Genomic DNA, 16,509 nt, shown 5'->3' on the forward strand with positions numbered 1-16,509 from the left:
TTTTAAAACCTCAGTGACAGCGTAACACCAACAAAAAGACCTACAGTGCTGTTGTAATGATTGTTGTTCACCTTTCTGGATGGGACCGCATGGGTCCCCCAGTAAGTGAAGTACTTTCTGCATGATGAAGACCTGACTCATGCCCCAAGCACCCAGGTCAAAGGTGGCCTACGGGTGTACCTTCAGCATTAGAAGGGCAGAATACAGACAGGGGTACTCCAGAGGGAACTTGAGCAGCCAACCTTATCACAGCGAGCTCTAGTTCTGTGTGCAAGACTATCTCAAAAAGGTAAGGTGAAGAGCAACAAAGGAAAACTCCCCAAAATCAGCCTCTGGCCTCTACACATCAGTGAAAGCACCCACACCACAGACACATACCCTGCCTCTCACCATGAAACGTATTTGTATACTGAACATAACACTACCCAGAATAATAGTTGGGGATTTTTTTTGGAGGGGGGCCATTTATAAAAAGTCTTATTTCAGCTTGATCTACCATATTAATGATCCTAAGGAAAATAATTTGTCTACTGATGGCAACATCCTCCATTTCAGACTCTAGCAAACATCATTTGCTTCTTCATCAAGAATTAACAGTTGGTCTTCTAAGTACTATAACATATGAAGTATTAAGAATTTCATGTCAGCCGGGCGATGGTGGCGCACGCCTTTAATCCCAGCACTCGGGAGGCAGAGGCAGGCGGATCTCTGTGAGTTCGAGACCAGCCTGGTCTACAAGAGCTAGTTCCAGGACAGGCTCCAAAGCCACAGAGAAACCCTGTCTCGAAAAACCAAAAAGAATTTCATGTCAACTATATGAAATTATTATAATCACTTCCATGTCACACAGGAAACTGACACTACTTGCTCAATGTCACACACACAAAAATGTGACATTTTCTCAGGTCTAACTACGGAGATTACAGTCATGATTTGCTGTTTGGGCATGAAGGAAGAGAAACCAGTAAGACCATATTTCTGCCTTTACTGAGTTTGCGGACAAGTAGGCAGACAAACATATTTTCACATAAGGTATCATGTGCTACAAATTGTAATACTGATTTTCCTGTAGCATTAGATACAGGAACATTTTTAAAATTCTTAAACTGGATGATGCATACCTTTAATCCCAGCACACAGGAGGCTATTATAATTACTTAATTCATTCATTAACTTTCCTTTAAGAGCCAGCATCACTACATTGTCTGAGTTTGGCTCAAAAGTCCTAGGCTCAAGTGATCCCCCTGCCTCAGCCTATCTAATAGTTGGGGGTTAAAGGGACAAGTAACTGCACCCAACTACTTTAATTTTAATACTCAGGGGAAAAGAGTAGTGTATAAGAGGAAACTCTACAAACATGGTAACCAATTCCTCCAAAGTCTCTGTTATAACTAAGCATCAATATCTAAGCTAGTAATATAGGTGTAGAAACAATTTTGTCAAAATATATTTACTCTTCTTGGTCCACAATTCTCGAGCTTCTTCTTTCAATATAAGATTATTTCTAGAATGAGCTCATTCCAACATAATTACACTGCAGGAAACAGAAAGTTACCTTAAGATAACTACCTTTTAATGAATGCTAATATCATGTTAATACACTGACTTAATTTAAACATTTTTACACTCTCCTTCACTTTTTTTTCTAGAAGAAAATCATGTAAAAATAAATTTTAGTACACAAACCCCTATAATAAATCTGAGGCTCTAATACAGGCATTTTATACAGGTAAACATAGAATGCCATGCATTATTGGTAATTACTAATAAAACTAAAACCGGCAAAAAATGGATGGATGGATGGATGGATGGATGGATGGATGGATGGATGGATGGATGGATGATAGTCCTTACTGTCTTGCTAATTTCTTTTACATTCAGAGAGCACATCCAAAAGTCAGAAAATAAGTTCAAGGATACTTAAACATAAACAGTGATTTTTTTTTCAAGGTTAACTAAAAGGTACATTTTAATATAAAAACAACATTTGAGGGTGAGATGTTTCTGCAGATAAAGGCACTTGCTGCCAGCTTTGACAATTCTGAATTTGATGCCTCATGTTCCAAAGCACTGAAAAGAAAACCAACTCCTGAAAGTGGTCCTCCAACCACAAGAGTGCGCTACATTAAGCATGCACAGACATGTATACAAAAGTGATTCTATTTCCATCCCCTTTAAAAGAACCATCATTTAATCACCAGACATCTACAAAGCAGTTATTAATATTAAAGGATTAAAAAAAGAATGACTTCTTTCCTACCAATTAGTAACAGTGTCATGTCGTAAGTTGCCATTAGTAGGCACCATGTCGTCAATCAAGAATAGTATCAGTTAAAGGATCCTCTCAGTAATCCCTTCAGTCCAGAATCCCCTCTGAAAGTCTTCAGTATGCAAAGTTATTCAGTTATTCTAAATCACAGCCTGACTATCGAGTGTGAAAAGATCTAGAGAAAAACACTTGCTGTTTTAAGTTATAAATTCACCAAAATCAAACTAGAAAAGATAATTTCACTCTTAAAACTTCAGGGCTTTTAGAATTAAATGTTCATGTCCTCCCCAAACATTCAGGTTGAAACTTTAGCTTCTAGTATGATACATAGTATTTGAAGAAGGGTGGTATCTGACAAAATTACATTTAGATGAAGCTATGAGGGTACCATTATTGGACTAGCATTCTCACAAGGTAACTAAGAAACTAGAGCTCTATTTCTTTTCAATCATGAAGACATTGCAAGAAGGCAATCAAGCCAAAATGAAGCCCTCACTAGGAAGTGAGTCTGTTGGTGCCTTCATGTTGGACTTCTCCCAACCTCGATGAGGACAAAAGGTATATGTTCGTGTTTAAGTCACCCAGTGAGTTACATTCTGTGACAACAACCCAGTTGATGAGGTGAAGTCTTCATAGTTTCTGTATCAAGTTTAACCATATTATCAGTGCTTATGTAATATTGTAGCCACCATTTTTCTAACCAAATGTACTCAGGGGAAAAAATGCAATATACTTTTAATCAGTCTACATGGAAATTCGGAGTTTGTTGCCATTTCTGCTTAAAATATTATATGTCTAACCGCTCTATACTGATAGTAGGAAAAGTATACTTCCTACATTGATTGTGTATGTTATTAGGATAAGTATTGACACCAATAGAGACACTGAAGGTTCTGTTGTGTAAACAGGGTATATCTTTTCTTGAGCTGGATATTTAAATACATATACACAGTCATATGTGTATGTGTGTATATAAAAGCATCATATCCATTTACATTAGATTTTGTTTTTTAAACATGATCTAATGACTGAATCAGGAACAGTAACTTATCTAATTTACCATGAATTTTTATAATACAATGTTTATCATTTTAGAGAAATATAATTTGTATCTTTCTAAGCATTAAGATTTTTCTTTTGTCTTTTTAATATTTTGTGATCTACAATTATTTCTTTTCATTTGAGATACATCAGATTTTGAATTAAAAAGCCAAACACATGGTAATTTAAATTTCTATTCTAAACTTAAGAGTCATATGAGCTCTTGTCAACAAAAGACCAAATTTACTATAATTATGGATTATTTACACTAAAACAAAATAAGAAATCAATATGTAAATGTAATGTTTGTTGTAGCTAATGCAGCCAGCAATGACAGATTAGGTTCAAATAGCAATCAGTTTGAAAATCTGGCACATATGTAAATGAGCTAAGGCCTTGATGTTTGCATATGATTGTATTTCATTGAGGATTTTAAAATTGTCTTGGGAACAGCATAAAAAATAAAATGTTAATCTTTCCACTATAAATATGACTTGAGCTATTATCATAACCAAAACTAGGTTTTGCTTCTGTCCAGCTAAACTAAAATGATACTAACAATTCTGAGCCGAAGATGACATCATTCTTAATTAGCACTCTGCTACAGTTGTTAACATCTCAAAGACACCATGCTATCATCACCACAAGCTCTGCAACAATCTCAAAACCATGTTTAACAGAGCTTGGCCTCTTAGTCTGCAGCTACTTTTAATTGCTTTCTTTGCCAGCAATTAAATACGTCTAGATAAACAAACGTTTCATTTTACATAATTCCTAATAACATTTTTCAAGATAATTTCAAAGTCCAGATAGCTTTATGCCTATAATTACTGTTTATCAATACAGTAATATATTGGGTTCAGCAAAATGTCTCAATCAAAATATATAAAATTAATCAAAGCATGGTAATTAGTGGTGATATTGATATATTGTGATCTACACCAAGGACAAAATAGCAAAACTGTATGACCATAATTCCATTAGTTAAGGAAAAAAATATAAAGAAAAAATCATATTTGCAATGTGTTGATTTTCTTGCTTTGTGAAGCAGTAAGCAACTTTCTGAATGTCCATTAAATAAGTTCCCATCACAAAGAATACCTGCAGCTCTTTTTCAAAGTGTGATGCTAACAAGCAAATCTCAGTAGTCACCAACCTATCAATAGGCAGTAAACTGTCTAAATGGATTTGGTACATCACTCCAATTAGATGTGCTGGGATCACCATTGATGCTTTAATTGGGAACAAGTTTCTTTCTCTTCCAGAATGTCATCTTCTGAAAATAAACCACTTTTAAAGGACTTCTTATTAAAAAAACATTTACCAATCCAATACTTTAAAATATTACTTTAAAAAGTCTAATAATAATGTTAATTAAAATTAAACTTATATACTTAAAATACTGATTATATCGATTTATTCCTAAGGAATGACAAGCTACTTTAAGAATCATATCAAATCATGCATTATTCTGACTGTAACACTAGTTTCTTAAAATATTTCTTAAAACATCATTTGTAAAAGCAAAGGTCTAGGAATGTGATCAATATGACTGATTCTTTGAAACTGGAATTTTGGTCTATTTTCTTAATGATTTCATATGTGTTTGATTGAGTTGTTCAAATCTATAGCTTATAAAATCAGTAAATAAGTCTGACAGATAATTATAAATATCTTTCTTTGCTATTTTGCCAAAATTTGCTGAATTGAACACACAGTCCACAATCAATGTATATTCTTGGAAAATTGTTCCTCCATGTATCTGCCTTAAAATGAAGCTAAAGTATTATTAACATTATTAAACTACATTCTTTTAGGTAATATTAGTCTGAAAAACTTAAGACATAATTTCCTCCTCCTTTATTTTCTATTTTCTCTGCTACTACCTTAAAACAATTTTTGAAGATCCAAATTTAAAATTTCTATTTTAGTTTTTTGGTTTGTTGTTGCTGTTTTGTTGCTATGAAGTCTTTCTAGGTAGCCCTAGCTGCGCTTAGTTGCTTCCATCTCTGCTTCTAAGACATGAACTAAAAAGATTCTAGGCATATACTACCACACCTGGCCAAGAAATCTGTTTTTAGTGAAGAAATTTAATTCTATCTTATTTATAGATGTTAACATACTTGATTTGTTTGGTCACTGCATGTTGTTTTCTTCTACTGCTGTTTTCCTATATTTCTTTTTAAATTTCTAGATACTGAAACATTATGGTTTTTTTTCTTAGATAAATTTAGGTTACTTTCTTGAGTGTTTACCACCATCAGTTATATTGATACCTAGGCTTATGCTTTTTAAATATGGACTAAAGGTAATCAGAAAGTCTAAAGCCTTCTTTAAAGAAGCAACTATACATAGTATATCTCTGTCCTTACCTCACCTTTCACGTCAGGTTCCTGGGGCAGAATGTGGGTAAAATCTACTCTTGGTTTACTGTAAAAATTTAAGAAAAATAATGTGTGCAAAGGGCTTGGCAGAAAGCCATCCTTCATGAATGACAAATCACTTACCAAATATTTTCTTGATATCATTATTCTCCTTTAAATAATATATATTCTTATTCATCTTTGAGCTTTCTTTCAGTATTTTCTATGACTTGGACTTTGTCATTGCTACTACAACTATTAAGATCTAGAACTAGTCTCCATTTGGCACCAATCGGCTCTCTACCTTTCCTATTGACTCTAACTCTGCCAGCTACCTTCATTTCAATACTTTATCTTACACTCCAATCCTGTCTCCCTACTCAGAACTGACCCTTAGAATTACCCTTAGAATTCATATGCAGAAGGCCTACACTCCAATTTGATGCTATCTGAAATACGGTCTTAAGGAGGTAATTCAGGTCATAAGGTTGAAGCCTTAATCCAATGTGACCGGAGTTTTTATAAGAAAGAAAAAAACTGTTCGATCACGTTTTCTTTTACTGTAAAGCAGGGATACTACGAGAAGTTGACAATCTACAGGTCAGGAAAATGCCTTCATCACACACTGACCTGGCCTGCATTTCTATCTTGGACTACAAATCTGGAGACTAAAATTGTGTCGTTAAGATGCCCAATGTATGCTATTCTGTTACAGATGCTCCTGCAGTCTCACATTCCCACACCCCTCTGGCCACCAGGCTTTGTTTGTTTTACTTGTTCCAATTGCTCCTATTTACTGTCCTGTTCTCCTCCTCTTTCAAATAATTCTGTCTCTTACACCTACTTCCCTTTACAATCAAATTTTCTGTGAATGTTATTTGATTTCATTTCTCACTTATTCTTTAAAATGTACTAAAATCCAATAATAGTTCTATTCCTCAACCAAATTAACAAAGTCAATTACTTAAATTCCCAACTAAGCGACCTTTGAGCGGTCATGCTGCTAGCTAGGCGAGGCCTCTGCATTTCATACTGTTTTCACTGAGACGACGCGGCTCTCCCAGGGAAACAATGAGTCAGTTCTAAACCTCTGACTCTGCACTACGCTGGGTACAAGCTTATAAAGAGAAATTTCTAAGCTATATAAAGCATCTTTTAAAAATGGAAAGGTTGAAAGCAGATGCTAAGAGAAATTAATGTAAGAAATTTCTGAGAAAAACTCTCAAGGATCTCAACATTTAGAGCAAATGAAGGGCAGGGAAAAACACCACAAAGAAGACTGGATGGAACAGTCTGGATTTAAGGGTTAGGACAACTAATGAAAGATAATTAAGAAAATTATCAGGAAAGGAAAGATATTTTTAAAGGCCCAGTATCTTTAATGAATAGGTTAAAAGCTCACTGGGAATAGAGCTTGTCTTTTATCTACTAATTAATAAAAACACATTGATGAACTGAATCATTCCTAAAATAATATAATAACATTTCCCTTTTCTAATTTTATTATAAATTATGATTTGATCTGAAGTTGTGCCACAGGTATAACACTTCATTTATTCAATTCATTACTGAATTCTAAAAGAGGTTAAAATATTTCTTAATTATTACAAAGATTTGAGCAACATCTTCACTCTTAAATTCATCTTGAAATTTTGTTTTCTAAAAATCAACATTACATTAAAATAATTTGTAAGTCAATTATAGATGTGATATGATTTATGTTATAATTTTTGGTACTGGAAAAGAAACTGTTCATACAAAGACGCAATTGCCAGGCACCCCCTAGTGGCAGTATAACCAAGACAGGAAGATAAGACATGGAGGTAGAATTTTCTTTACAATTCTGAGCAAAACTTGAAGAAAATCATTTGCCACTTAAAACATGTTACTTTATATCTGCTTTAATAAATTACTTACAATATAATGACATTGAGAGAAAAATTCAAAGTTTTTATAAAACTGAATAAGTATCTATAAAAATGAGCCCTGACCTTTTAGGAGGTCTTAAATGTGTATTAGTATAACTTTTTCAATGCCACGAGTTTCTAAATATGTCCCTTCATACTACATCATTTGTCTTTCTTTGAAAAATTCTCATTGTTCCTACCCATGAAACAACATCATTGAAAATTGGTAAAAAATCAACAGGCCAACTAATAAACAGTTTTCATTCCCCAATAAGCACGGCATTTCAGCAATACTGTAGGCCTAGGGAATGAATTAGTTATTAGAGGTCAGCTACATGGCAAAGAAGACAATGATGAACCCATCATGATATTCTGATGACAATAAAATCAGTAGATGAACATAAAGTCTGTGAGACTCCAAAGTCAGCGTTTTGAGGTAACAGAAAGACTCAGAAAAACCACTGTTTTGTCGCTGGTACAATCAGTATATGCAGGCCATTTGCTTCATTTAATACTGCTAAATTTAATTTGCAACTAAACACTGTATCATGTATACGCACATAATATAAATACTGTAAATACATGTATTGAGTTCTATGAGAATTAAAAGCAACAATAAGAGAGTTCTTTGAGAACCTAAATAGGTGTTTTTCTCGCTTATCCTGTAGAAGTTACTGTACTTTCTTCAAACTTGTTTCTTCTTTGGCAATAACAGACTGGGGTTATATTTATTCTTTCTCTTCCTTCTAATCCTTCTCCTTCAATCAAAGAAAGGTCATTTTGGCTCTCTGCCCCCCAACCTCCTTAAGTGCTCACAAGGAACTCAGAACCCTGAATACAGTAAGTAGTATTGAGCAATAGCTCTATTCTGTTTTGATTATATTAATGTACAGGATTTTCCAGTAGATTTTTCTTTGAAAGAGGATTCTACTAGTAAGTCAAATGAATAATCTAAATCAAATAATATGGAAACTGATATACTTGGTAGTCAGATAAAGCTTCCATAAAATTTTTATTTATTATACTTATATACAACATATAAAAAATTTCCCACCCAATTTTTCCTTTCAGATTTCCAGGAAGAGCAAATCCCTTACCCAGCATGACTAGATGACGAAGGTGGTGGCAAGTCTGGTGTAAGGACATAAAGACTGTTGTTTTTTGGCAAGTGTAATGATTTTAAGACCGTCTGAAATAGAAAAAAAGAAAACAAAATAAATGTTGAATTTGTACATCATTAATTTTTATAATTTTTGAATATTTGGCAACTTTAAGGTTGGTTTCTCATCTTTTGGTAATTTCCTAAATATAACAACAGAGCAGCTAAATTCAAACCATCTTGTTTCTGCTGTTTTTATGGCAAATAAATACAAATGTGAGCATTACAGGACAATACAAACTTCTAGCTTGTTAGAGATGCTTATAGATAAGAGCACAATTAAGAGTCGTTAATTTCTCCACTAATGTGTAATCATGTTACAGCAAAAATTAGTAAAGCAGGTTTTCAGAAAATTTTAAGACCTAGAAAAAATTACAGAAAGCACCTCAAACCAAGGGTCTTTAAGAGTGAGGAGCTGTAGCCTAAGAGGTTGTGTAACCTGGATGTGGACTCCAGTAAGAGTTACCTAGATCACTTTATTCTGATTCTAAAGCTTTCTCTTATTAAACGATCCGTTGAGTCACGCGTACATACAAACTTTTAAATTTCACTATCACAAAACTCATACATTTCAGCCACAAAATCTGAAGTTAAACACTTGCTAACATGTTTTCTGGAAGATATACTCAGTAGGGTATTCATTCCACATCATGCACCCAGGGCATGTTCTTCGTTCACAGAATCTTACTGCATTACACCTCTCAGCCGGACTACCCTAATCACAAGAGTGGCTAGACTAACCTAGGAGTTCTGACTGGGAAGGGGTATGAGGGAGCAATGCTTTAGTAGGATTAAAGTAATCAATATAGTTAAAAATTAGAAGGTGATAGCTTTTTTGTCTTGGGGTTTTTTAACTAAAGATATGGCAGGAAGCAGAGATGAAGAATATAAGTTGGGGGGCTTTGCAATTTTAAATTGGATAGTCAGAGTCTGGGTTCATTGAGCATAGAGTTGAAGGTAACAAGGTAACAAACAAAAGTATACAGAGGAAGACTACTTCAGACAAAACAGCCACTACAAATGTTTAAAAATGTAATTTAAAATTAAAAAAGATGGCAGAAATAATGGATTGAAGACATGAGTTGGAGGATTGTTGGGAGCTATAATATAAAAAGAGATGAATTAAAAGGTGAGAACTTTTAAGCAAAAAACAACAGAAACTTGAAATTCAGATGAAAGCTTCTGCCATTGTTAGTAAAATGTTAAGAGCATGGAGAGACAGTAAGGCAAAGAACAGTGAGAGAGTTTTGTAGGCAAAATCACCAAGTAACTAGGTGACCAAAGAAAGGACAACTTACAAAGTGCTGAGATTAATAAGAGGACTTGGAGACTGCTCAGCAGTTAAGTGTGCTTGCTGTTCTTGCAGAGAACCATTTTGGTTCTCAATAGCTTGGCCAGGCTGTTCACAACCATCTGTAACTACAGCTCCTGGGATCCAAAACCCTCTTTTGGCCTTTGGAGGCAGCTACACCCACAAATGCATATATAAATACATTTACAAATGCATACACATAAACAAAAAATAAATCTTCTTAAAAATTGTCTAAATCTTGATGGAATTAAATTAATAAGAATTAAATTAAAGACAGAATAATTATAAATCAGAAGTTAACAATCATAAGGAAATAGGGACAATAACTTCAGTAAGTTATCAAAGGTGATATAACCTTTTGACATAAATTCAAAGCTAAAGAAATTCTGATAAAAGTGATAATGACCAAGAAGTACAAATCAAGATATATATATACATATATATATATTATAATTTATTTCAATTGTATGAGGACTGCCAAAATAAAACTAACACTAAGAAGATTACAAAAGAACAAACTTCTTGAAGATGGCTGTCACTCAGTGGAAGACAGCAAAGGAAATGTACATAAAAGAATTTAATAAAAGTAAATTTGCTAATGATGGATTAGTTCCACAGCACATAGCATAAAGCCTTGTAGCACTGTGGAGTAGAGGAAGGAGAAACAAGCCAGGTTTTAGATATACAGTCTATAAAGATTCGAGAGGAGTGATTTGGAAATCTCAGACGCCTTACAATGATTGATATAAACAGGTGAAGGGTAGCAAAGTCAATCCTGGCAGGTCAAAACAGGTAATAATGGCAAGGCTCTAAGGGTTAAGAAGCGAGGAGTGCTTAAGGAATCCTTAAATAAGGATTCCTTAATTCTGCAGATGGAGAAAAAGACACCTGGAGAAAGGTGATCTTACCCAAGCAGGCCACAGGAAGAACTTTTAACTGCTCCATGAGAGGGCCCATCTTACTAAGTGCACTCTTAAATAGAAATAAACACCCTAATTATTTACATTAGAATGACATTCCTGCTGTGTTTTACTTCTCTGCTCTTCCTCCCTCGTTCTGCTGTCTATCACCTGTACAGTTAACTTCACTGCCTAGTAATGGGTCATGGTGCATGGTTTGAAAAACCACAAAACACAATCACCTATAAGAGTACAACCTACCAGGACACACTAAAGTCAATTTTATGTCAAATATGTAACACCTTTTTGAAATTGATGTGTTGTCTCAATAATTCTAGTATGCAAACAAAGTGCATACATCTATACACAGGAGAGTTACCTTCACCTTTTATCCTATTACTTTGTGAACTACAGAAAAATACTCTTAGCACTCAGTCAAGTCATGGTCATACTTTTATCTATACTCTACTCTATGATTTTCCATTAAATCTTCCCCACCAAAACATACATGGCATGATTAAATAAAATGACCCTTTTCTTTAGGCCATTATTCATGCACTAATCCATGAACTTTTATTTGATACGGATATACCAAGAATTGTATAAACACTGGTGATAGAACAGATATGGCCCCTCTTCTTTTATGTTATGGTGGAGAATCATGGGACAAGAACAAATGAGAAATGTTACAAAACTAGTATAAAGCTAAAACTCAAAAAATACAAAATAATCATTTATATAAAGATTTGGAGGTAATGATTCCAGAGAATTGGATGTTATCTGTCAAGAATTGGGTCAATAAAGCTCAATCCTAATTTTAAAAAAAAAAGATTTCAAAATGAGCTATAGTATAGAAAGTGAGGGTAATAAAACTCAGGAGGTACTGTAAAACTGAGAAAAGGATAAAACTATGTTTCAACAAAAGAGCAATATACTTCAATTTATGTTTGTAAAAGATCGTTATGGCTGCTAAGCAGGGAATGAGCTAGAAGTATCCACAAAAAGGAGTTAACAAGCTGGGAGGTAGTGGTGCACACCTTTAATCCCAGCACTCAGGGGGCAGAGGCAGGCGGATCTCTGTGAGTTTGACAACATCCTAGTCTACAAGAGCTAGTTCCAGGAAAGGCTCCAAAGCTACAGAGAAACCCTGGGGGTGGGGAGAGGGGTGGCGGAGGAACTAATAGTGAAGTTCTATTAGTCCGGGTAGAAATAATGACAGTCTGGATTAGTCAATTGTAACAAAAATACTGAAAAGTAGCCTTAGTTGAGATATATTTTAGAAGTATAACCAATAAAATTTACAAAAGTATCCTTTGTGCCATTCTGTGAAGTGCTGTGAGATACAGGAAAAGTCTCATGGCCACAATTTCTGCTTTACTATTAGCTACACAAAGTTGCCATTTATTGAGAAAAACTGGTGAAAAAAGAATAGGAGAGAATTAGGTGTTCTCATTAAAGCATGTTTGTTTAAGATGCCAATAAAATATGAAAGACCAGAGTAGGACATGGTGATTACACATCCATGATCCCAGCAGGTGAGAAGGGGGAACATACATTATGTGGTAAACTGTCAGATGTTGTTTGAGCTCATTTAAGAGGCTGGCTCAGGAAGCAGGGCTGTCCTTCAGCATTTCAAACCCAAGCAGAAATGTCTCCAAGCATCTTTCAATATCTGAGAATAGGCTGCCCCCCCCCCCCAACACTGTTAGGAAGAGAAGAAAATAGCAAAACAGACCAAGAGTAAAAATATTTTATCCCTGAAAACGGCTAGAAGGCAAAACATTTCCAGTTATGTTACTATTATTTATACGTGGCATCAAAATGCCTACAGTAAAGAAGAGAAGCATGAAGCTCACCTCTGGAAAGCTCAGTCGGGTAGAAAGAGCTCAACTGTGAGTGAGCTTCAGATGACTGCCTCAGCTTCCCTGATCAATTTTTGCTAGATGTTTTAAGCAATCAATTTGATGTTATCTCTAACAGTTACTATTTGTCCTTTTACTTGTAAGTCTCACCAGGGGACACTCTGGATGGAGAACTCCAGCTGGCTACCTTAAAGGGGCTTCCCGATTCCATTCCTATTGGATGTTTTGAGTACCCAATTTGATGATGTTTTGCTTTCTATCTATCATTTGCTATTTATTCTTTTACTTTGTCTTGCTATGAACTGTAATGCAGTCACTCAGGCAAACTGAAAATATGCTACTGTAGATCATTCTCCAGACTGTACAGAACAGAAGTGAAGACAGAAAGATCCAAAGTTCAAAGACAGCTTTAGCAGCTTAGTGAGTCTGAGACCAGCCTGAGCTACATGAGATCATGTCTCAAATAACCAAGAAGCAAAGAGAGAAAAGAAGAAAAGGGAAAGGAGGAAGAGAAAGAGGAATGAAAAGAAGATATGCAAATACAAGAGTTAATTGTCAACTTTGTTTAATTCTCACATGTTTTGTGAGAATTCATTGAGATGTGGTATGGAAATGTAAATTTGGAAGCAATCAAAAAATTAATGGCTTGAGAATAATAGGAATCCCACATGGCAGAATATATAAAGAAGTAACTGGAAGTATTGTCTTCCCAAAAGACTGTCCAGATGCTAGAATGTCTTAAGAACATTTTCAAAATGACCACCTTCTTTTAACAAATTAGTGAAAATGGATGTACTATTATCTTATTAATACAGGTTTCTCAATTTAAAAACAAACTGAATAAATAATTTCATTCTTGATGTTTATTTCTATCAAGGTTGTTGAACTACTCATCGGTACCTTTTTAGAACCCTGGGTATCAGAACAGACCAGGGCCAGGAGTTCATAGAGCTTCCTTAGCATTTCAACAGCCCTGGGTTCCAACCTGAGGACTACACAGCACCAAGAAGCAACAAACTAAGGACATGGGATAAATCTAGCTGTTTTTATATGGCTTGTGACTTAAAATAGCTTTTAAATTTTATATGATTGGGAATAAATCAAAAGAACATTTCATGACATGAAATTTCACATATTGTAGAGGTGTTCTTGCTCTTTGGGAATAGAGCAGAGTAGTAGTAACAAAGGCAAGATAAAACCTAAATATTTATTATTATTTTATTTATTTTATATTTATTATTTTTATTATTATATAAATATTATTAACTGACTATACTGAAGAGGCTTGCTGACCCCTAATATTAACTGTAACATCATACCGTATCATCATTAACTATATCAAAACTTAAAGTTCTTGCCTATCTGGAATTCTAGTAAACGCATAGGACCAACTCAGTAGATCAATTTAATACTATATACTACCGTACCTTCTGTAAATTCTCAAGATATTGATTTCATGCACCTGCCACTAACCAAGGAAACGAAGAAATATTCTTACCATTTAAATTTTCCAAGTTTTAAAAGTTTCCTATTATCTTTGCTCCATATGCAATACTTGGCATAAATGTACACAGTGTGTGTGACTTCTTTCAGGCCAGTAAGTAATTGGTCAGTAAATTATTATTCCAGGGCACTCACTGATACCCTAAGAGGTTTGAGAAAAAGGTAAATGCTCTCAAAAAGGTACCAACCTTCTAAAAAAAAGACTTAGAAATAAAAAAAAAAAACATGCCACATAGTGTTTTTATTTGCATACCTAAACTCATTTAAAACCATTATTGGTTTATATTTAATTCTTTAACTTAAAAAACATTATTTGAGAATTAAACTAAATAAATACTACCAAATTTACTTCTGATATACATAAATTATCTAAAACTAATCTTTCAGGATGAACATGGTGGCGCTTGCCTAAAATATCACCATTTTGGGGGAAATAAAGGCAGGAGGATCAGGTGTTCAAGCCCATCCTCAGCTAAACAAGAGAGTTTAAGATCAGCCTGCTCTACATGAGAACCTGTCTCATAAAACAAGCAAGCAAGCATACAAACTAAAACAGCTTTTAAGCATTACTTAGCTAATCATAAAACTCAGTTATCTTTTATGTCTAGACAATTAGGAAACTTACACTGTCTTCCACATCTCCAGTCTTCCAGCCTTTTAACAGCATTTTAGGCACAGGTATCTGAAGTTCGTTTTCTAGAATCTGTTTAATCTCTCCTGTACAAAAAAGAAGAGATCAAATATAACTAATAAGGAAACACAAGTCAATCATTGACTCCAGGACAACATTAATATCCAGTTTACAATATTCAGTCAATAACATCTGACCAATGAATAAATGTTTAAAAACTCAGTACTGATGTGGGATGCCCCTTTGTATGCTGTGAATATGTTTTATTACTATTGGTTAATAAAGAAGCTACTCTGACCTATGGCAGGGCAGAATAAAGCCAGGCAGGAAATCCGAATAGAGAGTAGGCAGAGTCAGAAAGATATCGTGTAGCTGCCAAAGGAGAAAAATGCCAGAACCTTAACGGTAGGCCACAGCCTTGTGGTGATACACAGACTAACAGAAATGGGTTAATTTAAGATGTAAGAGATAGAGAAGAATACGCCTACACTATTGGCCAAACAGTATTGTAATTAATATAGTTTTTATGTGATTCAGATCTGGGCGGCTGAGAAATAAACGAGCGGTCTCCATTTCCACAATACTCTAAATTTAAAATCTTCTTGACCAAACAATATGCTGTTCCATTGAAGAACTTGAGCTTCAAAATTAATGACAAAAATATTTCACCATTATTAAATAGATAATTATGTACTTCACTTTTATAAAAGCATAGCTTTCTAAAAAGCACAGATATCAGTGGTTAAGAATGTTAACAATACTGTTAGGAACATAAGTGAAACCATATTGTGTGATTAGGAATAATGCTTGCAAGATAGGAGCCAGCTTCAAGGCAGCTCTGATACAAGACAAGCCTTAGGCAGGTTCTGACATGCTAATGAACCAATCCTAAGCTGTGAGCCCTAGTAACCTGAATAACACAAAACTGAAGATGGCCCCCAAGATCTCACTGCAATGCCCCCAACACATCTCAAGCCTCTGTACTGATTCCCTTAAGCAAGGAAACTTCAAGATTGCCTACACGTGGCTCTGGTGACCTTCAAGTTTCCTAGACCACTGATGAATTCACACATGCCGGCCTGTCAGCACTAGCTGTTTCCCAAGGCTTTCAAGGACCTTCTGGAACTTCCAACAGTGTCATCTTCTGGGTCTGCCAAACCTTCAAAGGCGCTTCCGGCACAGACACTGGTCTCAGGTCTCAAGCTCGCTCCAGAAGCACCCTCACCTAGAGTGGGTTCCCCAGTGGAAGCCTGCAGCATTTCCTGTCCATCCCGTTCCCCTTAGAAAAATGTCTGTTTACATGAGATTAACTTAATCTTTACAATATCAAGAAACTGAAAGGAAAATTTCTGTGAATGAACAGAACATATTCAAAAGGCAAATCTCATGTGGATATTCTAACTGCCAAATGCCTTACAGGCCAGCAGATCTGTTCTGCATGAATGCCTACCATGTACTTAGCACATGACAGGAGTAGTGGAGAGTACAAATGGTAAGGGACTTCAATATAAGTGAAGCACATTTTGCAATAAAAATTTGGATTAACATTTTGCTTAGGGGAAA

The 16,509-nt window shown here is 34.9% G+C and overlaps 1 protein-coding gene across 2 annotated transcripts in view; it reads right to left on the reverse strand.

The window, feature by feature from the left end:
- Positions 1-16,509, reverse strand: part of Faf1 (Fas associated factor 1) — a 278,068-nt gene that overhangs the window by 190,246 nt on the left and 71,313 nt on the right. For both annotated transcript variants that reach the window (XM_038332461.1, XM_038332462.1), the window contains exons 5-6: positions 14,941-15,032; positions 8,678-8,769 (exon numbers count right to left, since the gene is read on the reverse strand). In XM_038332461.1, coding sequence (XP_038188389.1) covers positions 8,678-8,769; positions 14,941-15,032 — 184 coding nt within the window. The remainder of the gene's footprint in view (positions 1-8,677; positions 8,770-14,940; positions 15,033-16,509) is intronic.

Source organism: Arvicola amphibius, chromosome 6 (genome assembly GCF_903992535.2).
Source record: "Arvicola amphibius chromosome 6, mArvAmp1.2, whole genome shotgun sequence".
NCBI classification, from domain to species: domain Eukaryota; kingdom Metazoa; phylum Chordata; class Mammalia; order Rodentia; family Cricetidae; genus Arvicola; species Arvicola amphibius.